Source organism: Myiozetetes cayanensis, unplaced genomic scaffold (assembly GCF_022539395.1).
Source record: "Myiozetetes cayanensis isolate MyiCay16 unplaced genomic scaffold, myiCay2020 scf7, whole genome shotgun sequence".
NCBI lineage: Eukaryota > Metazoa > Chordata > Aves > Passeriformes > Tyrannidae > Myiozetetes > Myiozetetes cayanensis.
In genome coordinates this window covers 23,756,103-23,767,589 of record NW_026087964.1, presented here as the reverse complement: position 1 = coordinate 23,767,589, position 11,487 = coordinate 23,756,103, and the positions used below count along the sequence as shown (strand labels likewise).

General features: G+C 41.7%; 1 protein-coding gene across 1 annotated transcript in view; it reads left to right on the top strand.

Moving 5' to 3' along the window:
* The first annotated feature begins 710 nt into the window (after positions 1 to 710).
* Positions 711 to 11,487, top strand: part of USP46 (ubiquitin specific peptidase 46) — a 33,943-nt gene continuing 23,166 nt past the window's right edge. Inside the window, exon 1 of the mRNA XM_050337846.1 lies at positions 711 to 1,180. Within this exon, the coding sequence (XP_050193803.1) occupies positions 1,145 to 1,180 (36 nt within the window). The 5' untranslated portion in view covers positions 711 to 1,144. The remainder of the gene's footprint in view (positions 1,181 to 11,487) is intronic.

The following is an 11,487-nucleotide window of genomic DNA, read 5'->3' as shown; positions in this document are numbered from 1 at the left end:
GAACTCCTTTCTTGCTTCTCTCAGAGATCTGCTGTGTGACCTCAAGTTAGCTATTTAACCTTGTGTCTATTAGTGTGTAAACTTAATACACTCATACTGCTCTGCCTTGGAGAAAGTCATGGACCTCAGCTTGCTTGTGTTTGAAGGGAAACTGAGATTATTGCATTAATGGTGCCACGTGTTGTGAACTTGTGAGTAAGCACTAGGACAGGTGGTGTGGACATGTTCCCAAAGCAGCATTTGTGAAGATAAATGTTATCTGCATGAATGGCAATAGAAAGCATCAACTGTGGGCAGTAAATTACATTCCAGACTACTGTTCAGGGGTTTGCAAGTGCTGGGGCTCCTGTGTAACTCTAATCAGGTGGAGAGAGTGTGCCCCAAAGCACAGTGCCACCGTCACTGCCACACATCCATGTTCTTCTGCCTGCACTCTGCCTTCCTGTCCTTCACCCTACTACCTGCAATATTATTTTGTACTCACTGAGGCCCGAGTTTTGCAGCCTCGTGGCCATTCCAGGCCCGACGACTGAGGTACCAGGACCCTCCTGGGAGCGCCCGTGTGGAGGGGCGGCGGGCGCAGCCCCCCGCGCCCCCTCGGCCCCGTAACGCATTGGCTGCGGCGGCGGCCGCCCCGCCAGGGGTGCCCCGCGCCGGGCACTGCCTCTGACCTTCCCTTCCTTCCCCGGCGCTGTCAGAGCGGATCAGCGGGCGCGGCGCTGGGATGGAGCGGCGAGCGGCAGCGGCAGCCGCCAGGAGGGGAGGAAGAGGAGGAGGAGGAGGAAGGGAGAGATTAGCGCGGTGCCGGCTGGCGCAGAGGCGCGGCTGAGCGCTCCAGCGGGAGCCCGGGGCCCTGCGGACCGTGCGAGAGGCAGAGGCGGAAGGAACGGAGATGCGGCCGCTCTCCCCGCGTAGCTGAAGCTCCCGGTGACCCGCCCGGGGGAGGGAGGCCGGGAAGGTCCGTCCTTCTCACTGCTCTGCAGGCGCAAAGGGTGCCTGTGCAGTCCCCTCCTCTTCGTTTTATCCAGCCCCGGAGCAGAAGCCGCCGCCGCCCCCTATCCCTTCCTGCGCTCTTCCCACCATGAGCGGGGCTGTTTTCACCTTATAAAGATGGCGGTGTGGGATCGCTGCAATCTTTAGACTAATGACTGTCAGAAACATCGCCTCCATCTGTAATATGGTGAGTGCTGGCGGGGACCGGGCGGCACGGCAGCGCCTTGGGGGCCGGCCGGGGGGGGCTGCCCCAGAGGCGCAGCCAAACGGAGTGACCACGTCCCTTGCCCCCGTGGCGGGGGAGCCGGGAAGGCTGTGACGGGACGTGCCTAGGGTGGAGCTGACCGATGGAGAATGACGATGTCCAGAGGACTTTTCCCGGCGCAGCCCGGGCGTGGGCCGGGGAGGGACGGAGGTGCAGAGCCGGTACGGGGCTCCCCGGAGCAGGACGCGTTGCAGACGGAGCCGTGGTCCACCCTCCCTCCTCCTGCCCTTCTCCCTGCCTTAATAATCCTGCGAAAGGACCAAAGTTGGGTTCTGAATCTACATTAAGTCAGTGACCCCTTGTAACCTTCTCAGGCAGGCACCCTGTGGTCTCATGGGGCCAAGAGCTCCCCAGGTTACACAGAAAACGAGTAACACCCCTTAGGATTGAAATGCTCTGTATCTGTTCTGGGAAGTCAGCTTAAGAGCGGACAGGGTTTAATTTGCACTGCATGCCACTCAAAGAGGACTGTTGTTTGTTAAGTACTCTTCAATCACTTAGCTTTCTCTAAACCAGAATAAGCAATTAGGAAAGAATAAGGAAACATTAATATTTTCGTTTGTTATGTTCAGACTTTGGTACTTTCCATCCCTTGAAAGGATGCTTTCTGCACTATGCTTGGGTTTCATTTTAAACCTAACAAACTTTGAGCATCTGGTTGGGTTTAGGTTTTTGAAAATTCTTGGTGAGAAGAGGAAGCTCAAACTTTGTTAAAGATTTTATTAATACAGTGAGGCAGTAGCAAACTCGCCAAAGGAATGGTTGTGTGCAAGCACCCCAATGCAAACAGAAGAGAAGCCTTTTTCTGTACATTTTTTTTTTCTTTTAGTCTGTATTTTTTCCCCTTATTTCCAGGTTCTTCAAGAGCAGCTACACACAGTTGCCAGCTTCCCTCCATGTGGTGCCCCAGCATGCCTTGTGCTGGTGATGCCACACATACCATTCATCTGCCCTGGAGAATGGAGCCTACCTCTAGGCTAAGGCAACAGGCACAGCCCCAGAGGCCTGGCTCCTGCAGGGTCAGCAGCAGTAGTCTGGGGGAGGGAGTGCAGATTGCAAGCCTGCTCCCCCTTCCAAGTGTCCACACTTCCACTTAAATGGGCTTGCTCTTTCATTTCTAACCAGGTACCTGGGACATCCCATGCATAGTTTTGACTTAAGCCTCAGTCCCTCCTTTGAAATGCCTACCCTGAAATGCAGACAGGAAGAGTTGGTTCTGGGGTTAAAAAAAAAAAAAAAAAAAAAAAAAAAAAATTAATACAGCATCCAGATTTGGGGTAAAATAATCTGGGTTCTCATCTTTCTTCACCAACAGTAAGTAGTTTTTTGAACTTTTCATTGCTCTTTATGATTTCTAATCCAGTGGGCCAGGACACTGAAAAGAGAGGTTTAGGATACAGTACAGGACTGAGGAGAAAACCTGGGCACACTTACCTTTCTTCTGAGGCAGGCTCCAGTTTTTACTCCTGATTAATGGTGAATGTGATGGCCCGCAAACTACATAAAAGAGCACCGCATGAAGGGAAGCTGGAGACTCATAGGTGGTTGTAAGACATTAGCATTGGTATAAAGTACTAGGAACTCCAAGGTTTTTTTCACGTGCTTCAGAGAGATGCACTTGTATGCAGTATGCCTCTCTCAAACACTGAAGAGATTCATAGCAAAACTGATGAGGTTGTTCTAATGGTGTGCTGCTCAGCTGTCACTGACAGTGTATCTTACAAAAGTAGCATCTGAGAAATGGATGAGACTGAAGGGAAGAATGAGAACCTCAGGCAGAAAAAGGCATACAAGGGCTCATACTTCAAGGCAATTCTAGCTTGTGGTACTGTGACAGAAGGTGAAGTCTAATTATAATGATGTTTTCAGGCTACATATTCCTTGGGGTCTGTGTACTTAGCTTTTAAAGATGCTATGTTGTGTTGGTCACGTTTAGTCTTTTCTGGGTAACCCACAGGAACTGGAAGTTCTTTTAGGCAAAAAGTGGAGATTTTCAGACAGCTACAGGAATTTGGGGCTGTAAGAGAAATAGAAATTCTTGGAAGTGTTGACAACACTGCATTATGGCTTGTCCAAAAATGTGTCCACTTAGATCAGGTGGTGGACTTGAACTCAATGGTCTGTAGGAGGAGCTACAACCACCTTCCAGAATGCTAGAGGTATAAAAGTAAACCTTTTGCCTGTACAAAACCAGAATAATTGCAGTGCTAGTTTGATTTAGAGCATCTCTAGAAATCTACCAAAGATCTTAATTCCCAGACCTTGTTCCTGCACTATAACATAGTGCTTGAAAAACTGAGCTATTACAATTTGTGGACTAAGAAATGGCTCTGTAATTCTTAAATAATATAATATGTTTTTGTATATAATACTGCTTGTTAGTATGTTTGTATGTTTTTTAACCTCGTTGAACTCAATAACGAGAAAAAGAAGTGTCAAGGTCTTCTTTATCTTTTCTCATTCCCATTCCACTTGAGAGTGTTCACAGAGATTTTTTTCTTAACTTTTGCAACAATTAAAAAAAAAAAAAAGATACCTGGTTGAATTTCTGATGGGGTTGGGGAAAGTAAGGAAAGAGAGACAGAAGGAACAATTGGTCCTGAAATACCTGTTCCTCTCTGAATGCAACATAGGTTGTTTTCAATGGTAGTCCTTTATTGACAGATTCTTGTGTGTTTGTTCAAGTGCTTTCGTGTCCTGAAGGAAAAAATAGCTGAATTTTGGCTGAATTAATTACTAATTTAACTCAAGAGAACCTGTCTAGTCAGCATTTTCAGATACACATTTGCTATTTAACTGACTGCCTGATGTTTGGTATCTTGGGTTGCAATTTTGATCTCCTGAGGATGGTAGAGATGGTTAGTCTTTTCAGGAAGGATCAAAACAGGTCTAGCGAAGCAAGAAAGCCAAGGACAGTATTTAACTTCCTTGCAAAAGAGGTTTAGTACTATATATTCACTGGATAAGCTCTTACATGCTGAGACAGACACAGAAGGAGCTAACCAGTAAGAAAAAATATTAGGGGCAAATTTCTACTTAGTGTATGTACTTGTAGTAAATATTTATGTGCACAGCTTTCTAGAATTAGACAAAATTCCTCTACTGTCTGTTACCAGTTTTATTCCTCGAATTTTAATAATAACAATAGTACTAGTTATTATGCATTGATTTGCCTAATGAGACCCAAAAGCTAAAACTTTTTCTGCTGGGGTGGAGGGGATGAAGGCAACTGAGCCTCAAGAAATCAGTGGGAGTCTATGTGGGCATGATGGCTGTACTTGCTGAAATGGGAGGTCTAGTCCCCAGGATGTTCATCTTACCTGCCTTTCAAACACTATAAAAGCTCATTCACTCTGTCTGCACACCATGCTCACCAGAGGGATGTATGCAACAGGCAATTGTCACATTTTATGTAGGATAGGTACAGTAGATGGGAAGAAGCATAAGATACACTGAAGAAACCCTATCTGAGGGAACACTAATGGCCAGTGCCATGTAACACTTCAAGACACCAAACAGGGATGTGATTTAGCCCCTAAAGTGCTGTAATCCTCTTTGATTATTGTTTCTGTGATATAAGCAGATGACTCCAGTGTAAAATGCTGGTTCAAAGGTGGATAGGCATGCTGACATTTTAAGGCTGTTGCTTGCTGAAATACTCTGCAGTATGTTTCTCTGTTGCTGAGCTTTAGGTACAGCCTCAAGTTCTGAGTTAAGCTCAGGATGCAGCTGTGGCCTAGGGATCTTACTGTTACATGCAGTGAAGGACATCTAATTATTTCAGAATGTATTGACATATATTTTTACAGATCTGGCTAACAAGTTCTGTGAACCATATTTTTCTCTTAGAATTCTGTTGAGAACAGGTATTAATCCACCCTTTCACAATTTTGTAAGAGTATTTCAAATAATGCAATCTGCACTTCAAACTGTTCTGTCAATTTAGTAAATGGGTTATTCTGAACACACTGTGATGGCTTTTGATACAAGGTATGATCTGAGAAGTCCAGGAGTTCCTGCATTCTGGAAACAAATAAGAATAAATGTTGGATTTGTTTGTTTGTTTGCTTTTAATAGCATAGTTTTAGAGACTCACTGCAGAGTTTGTTTAAATATAGAGCACTGGCAGAATGAAGACTCAAAGCTACAAACACGGATTTAAAAAGTGCTTGATATAAAAAAATTTACAATTTTAATGCTGTGAAAATAGTAACATTCTGCTTCATACAATAAGAATGTTATTGGATTATAGAATTGATCACAATGACTTTCAACTGGATTTATTCATTTGAACAATCTGCAGTGTGTATTTCTTCATGATTTTTACATCTTCTCATAAACAGAGATAAAGGCAAAATAATACATGCCAAGACAGTAAAACAGCTATCTGAAGGCATATTTAGATTGACAAAAGAAAACAATCTGTTAAATCTTTAAGAAAATTACTTACCAACAGTTCAGGCAAAGCAATGTTAGAAGTGTAGTCTCAAGGGTGCACAATTTCCATATGGCATATATATAAAATATAGAAAAAATGTGAAAAGTACAGAGAATATGAAGTCTAATTACTGTAATACACTTCTGAAGTAATTAGAAATTTGGGAGTGTGGATGACAAACAGGTACTGGACTGAGAAGCAGAAAATGTGCATTCCATCAAAAGATAAACAGATGTCCACAAAAGAGTATGATAGAGTAGGATGTGCAAAATGAGAAACATATGAATACATAATTTTCAATGTATAACCTGGACTAATGGTTGAGGCTTGTCTTCCATGAATACCTTTGTTAAAATTAAAGTGGTTATTGTGCACTTACTAGCTATTTATAAGATAAGCACAAAAGGGCAGTTCATTAATACAGTGTGTAGTTTACAATGTGATTCTTTTAGATGCATGTAGTCTTTGGCTTCATGTTGCTGAATGAAGAGTTAACCAGAGGTTATGCTAAATACCTAAACAAAGGAACCTCTTAATTACAGCTCAGTAAGGCTAAGTGAGTCTGAATTGTGGAAGAGGTGAGATTAAAAGCAGACTCTGGACTCTGATTAACTGTGTGTAGTGGGCAAATGCTGTGCAGGAGGTGAGGTTCTGATGGATGTGAAGAGTCACTGTCTATGGTGTGTCTCATTCTGAGACAATTTGGAGGAGCAGAGACCTCATACAGAATTCTCCTCCCTCGAATTCAATACCCGTGTTTTCTCCAGTATATATATAGAGATGAAATATGCCCAGATGTAAGTGAAAAAAATAACTCTTTACCAAAAAGAATGCTGATAACTATATTGATAAAACTGGGTTAAACCAAATGCTGAAGAGAAACTTTCCAAGCTCTGCCCACCGGATCAAATCAAAATGGTAGCCGACCTCCCCCACCCGGAGAAAACACCTGGACACAGGACAGAGACAAGTTGGCTGCCCTTCCAAGTGATTTTTCTCCTCCACAGCCAGAAAATTTGGCAGGAATGGTTGGAGAGCCAGTGCTGGCAGGAAATGGCAGATAGCTGGATTTCGATACAGGCAGATGTGCGTGTGGCCCTGGAGTGGGGCTGCGGTGCTGGTACAGGCAGGTGGAGCAGGACTGCCGATCCCCGGGTGATTGGGAGGATCCACAAGACACCCACTGGATCCAGTGATAAGACCTGGTTGTTGCAATTTCACTGTTCATTGGTCAAAGTGGTGGCTGCAGTTCAGATCAGTCGAGGTGATGGTGGTGAAAGCCCCGGCTGATGAGGGAAGCCCTGAAACCCAGAGTTACGTATGCTCAGGAACACAGAACATGGGAATGTCTCTGGTACCTCCCCTGGGGCAGGGAGTTTTACACCAGATGATGTAATACTGGGAGTAACGGGATACTTCGTGAACCTTCTAGGATATTGCAGCTGAGTCCATTATGACCGTTTTGCTCATGAACAAGAGAGGAAAACCTTCAGCCTAGGTGTGAATCTTCCAGGGACTTACCACAGCTGAATCATCTGTGTAAGGAAAAAGAAACACTATCCCACCTCACAGGATTTGCCTCTTTTACCTCACCTTCTTCAACACCCAGTTTATACCCTGAGGTTTCAGATGTGCACACCTTCAGCCCCTGGCCTGGGTGGCCAACCTGCACATTGTTACCAAAGCACACTGTGGACTGAGTCATGAGCACCAATAGTCCAATCTCTTGGGCAGTCACTGCAGGTGATCACATGTTTGAGTCGTTAATCATTAGCAGTTCAGCCTCTTTAGAGAAGGCAAACCACCAAAGAGCTGAAAAAGCATATTTGGAGAAAAAAGAAAAGGTGGATAGTAGAACTTTTGTGTAACCCAGGACAGTAAGCCATGGCCAATCAGAGAAGTAGTCAGGAAAGTCTCTTCTGCTGATCTTCATTTAGCTTCAGAAAATGTCCTTGGCTGGCTGTTTGGTAGATACACTTATATACATTTATGTACATTATGTACTCAACAATACAGTATATTAGTGTTTCTGGGGAAGAAAAGAGCTTGTATGTCCACCATCAGGCCTCCACTGTAAGCATGTTCTTGGGTTTGCTCAGCCTTTGCAGAGAAGGCTGTTGTGCTGAGAGTTTCAAACTAACCATTACTGGATATTGTGTGTTACAGTTATTCGATTTTTTCATTTCACAATTAATGACCTAGTAAGCAGGGCATCTAAACTGTCCTAGGACAGTAAAGTCTTCAATTGTCCATTGGAATTCCATTTGATAAAGCTGTGTTATTTCTGATGTACATCAGTCAAACTTGAAGATTTCCAGTGAAGGTGACTACATCATGTTTCCTAATGTCTTACCAGAATCTACATTATAGTAATCTGAGCTTAGTACTTCTCATCCTCTCCACCACTGAGATCAAGAACAGACTAGCTGCCTTCTGTAACAAATTGTAGACTAATCTAGTAAACCTAGTTCATAGCTGTATATGATCCCAAAACCTTTGTCATGCCCTGCCTCAGCCTTTTCTATATTATACAGCAAAACCCTATTCAACCCTTTTTTTATAGGTCACTTTTCTCTGGAGTTGAGTTTTTCATTTTGATTACCTTTTTTGTATTCTTTCCAGTTACTTTTATCTTCCTTTAAACCAAGCCTGGATATAAGATTCTGCCTGAAGTCCTACCAGTGACAGGTTAAACAGGAAAGTTACTTTAGAAACTTTCTGAACTCCCTCTCTAGACTCCCATCTAAGAATTTCATTATGTTGTCAATACTTGTTGTTGTGGTTTTGGGGATTCTTTTAAAAAACGCTACATAACTGTGGCTTATTCATCTTATACTACACACAGCTTTTTTTATTTATTTTTTTTTTAAGCTGACTACTACCTTAGCTGTTTCACATTCTGTACATGTACAGGTGATTCTTCTCTTCGTGTGCAGAATCTTGCACTTTTCTCAGCTCTTTAGACCATTTCTCTAAAAGAAAAACATTGCCAAAAATAATTTTGAATTCTAAACCTGTTCTGCAACATAACTGCAGCCCTCATAACTCATGTTATATGGAGATTTAATTAAGATATTCTTACTTCTGTCTCCAGGTTTATCAAAAAGCATTCCAGCTGGTGCAGCTGTGATTAAGCCTAGAAGGTGCCTTGCTTTTGGAATGCTCTGAGGCACCACATATGCAGTCTAGGTGCCCCAGAAAAAATGTTACTGAAGAGATTATAGCCTGTAAGCAAACTTCAGTCTCTTTTCAGCTGGTGAGGCCATCCTGTAGTAGAGTGTTCTGAAGAAGGAAATTGTCCAAAATCAAAGGTCTTGCTACTTGTTCCAGCAAAAACCTAAGTGCTGGTAATTCAAAACCAATTAAGCTGGGAATGCAGACAGACTCGTGAGAGAATAGTGAGTTTGGTAAAAGTTGTATAATCCTGGAAACTTTAATGGTCAATGTTTTTAAAAAATTACTTATGGATTTAGGTACTGAACTTATAACACTTCACTATAACCTCACTTAGAGTACTTAATTGCTTCATGCTTTGAGAAAAGCAAGTTTTATAAGCTATGTAAGACTGAGTACCTTAAACACTTTGTTCAAGATTTTAAGTGGTTCAGGATTTCAGGCCTCTCAGTTTTTATATGTTTCTTAGTAACCACACAGTTAAGAGCTGAATTTATTAGTGGTATATGTGACACTTATATTTGTGATTAGAGATAGTTTAGTGCATCCAGAAAAAAAAAAAAATCAAAAACCAGCAGGTTAGACATCCCCTTTCAAGCTCTTATAATTTGCCTAATGATAATAAAACTCTGTGGAAGAAATGCACAAAAATTATTCATTTAGATACATTTTCTTAAATCATCTTTCCTACAAAAATATATGGTTTTTCAGCTACGAAGTCCTATAAGTTTTCTCTCTTTCCTCTTCTCCCTTGTGGCAACAAAGACTCAAAAGAGCTTTGCTCAAGGAGCAGTAAACCTTTCCTTCGCAGAATGAAGAGAGAGCTCATCTGGTTAAATTCAACCGTCTTGTAGGATGTACACTTTAAAAAACACAGAAAAATTTCAGGTTTGGTATTTCATATCAATGAGTTTGTAAGAAGACTGGTCCAGCTATTTCCATTACTCACATATCCCTCTGAAAGTTGAGGTTGTCCCTGAGGATAGCCAAAGTCCAGCACTGGAGACAAGTCATGTGTCTATTGAAACAGTTGCATATATGCTGCATGCTGTGATATTGCTTGCTCTTCCCTTCCTCTTCTTTCTTTGTGTTGCTTCTGGGAGCTAATTTGGGATTTTGAGTTGCCTCCTCTCTTTTGAGTTATCCATTACTGCCATTTGTTGGTCATGAGGTCTTTCACATCTTTCTTTATCTTCTTTTTTGCTTTCTTCCCATTATGCTGTGCCTACCAAAATCCTGAAGCTCAGACTGCCTAGCCCTGAAGCCACTACTATTTTTACTCTAATTTCTCCTCTACCAGCCCAAACATCACCATTAGTTTGTCTTAAGTCTTCAGTTTCACCCTTCAGGAAACAACTCCATTTCTAGCATTTTGCTCTCACTTTCCCTGAATACTAAAAAAGAAAAAAAAAATCTAGTGCATAGCTGTATATGGACCAGCCATCTTCCTTCTTTGGTCTCTTTTTCTTTATATATTTGTTTTTCTGTTTTCATGATTCAATTTTTTATGTGTTTTTTCTTTTATTTTTTAGGTTTTCTTGTGAACAAGATATTTCCTCTTATTTCTTCTGTGTTTATGTAGTCATACGCATTTAATAGGTGGCTTATAAAAAGTTCCAATTTACTGCATTCATTTACTTTAAATTAAACACATGTATATTTCTAGAAAGTTAGTGCAATTTTTGATAGTTCTGTCACAGTACAAAGTCTAGTGTGATTTGCTGTCTTCTGAAGACAGTATCTTTCAGCTCTATTCCATTTCTCACTTCACAGAATAATTGTATTTAGGTTACTTTTCTACATGTGATTTAATGATCTAATCTGATGCCTTTTATCTCCCTGAACTCTTATTTTGTTTACCTGCTAAGGTGTAAAGGAACAGCAGGGTTTGGTTTTTTGTTTGGTTGGTTTTTTACTTAATCTGTTTCATATGATGTAACACGCAAATTAAACTCTTAGCAACATTATCAGAAATTTCAGCTGAAAAGAAAACTTGCAGTCTTATCCTTTAGAATGCCTAGTGCAAAATAACAAGAGGAAAAAATATAGATCGTATGGTGAGAATATTTTTGGAGCAATGCTATGGTAGAAATCTTGGCTCTGCCTGAACTGACCCATGCTTGGCTATGTCTCCAGCTGTATGTCTTTGCTATTTTATAAGGGCTGAATACTAATTGTCTAATTAAGTGGCAAAACTTCTGAGAAATCAAGGTTCATCAGCACCACAGAATACATGGTAGGAGTTTCCACATTGACCTAATTCTCAATCTCAAAAGGTCTGGCTACCACAGTCACCTCATTGCATTTCCTTCATTAGTGTATTCTTTTAAGAAGGAGCCAGTCTCCTTTATTATAAATTTATTCAATATACTCCAAATACCACTTCATTGACTTATGCAGCCTCTCCTCATTTCAGGCTCTGTGTCCACACTGCTACTCTACTGTCTACTGTAGTTTTATGGAACTACAGTAGATTCAGCTCTGGTAGGATATTTCTCCTAGCTGAAGCACCAAACCATTTGTAAAACCAAAGAGAGTGAGTTGAATTAAAATCTCTGAGCAGATTCCAATGTAGAAGTGACCAAAGTGACTTGCTGGGAGCGGAAACAAATACAAG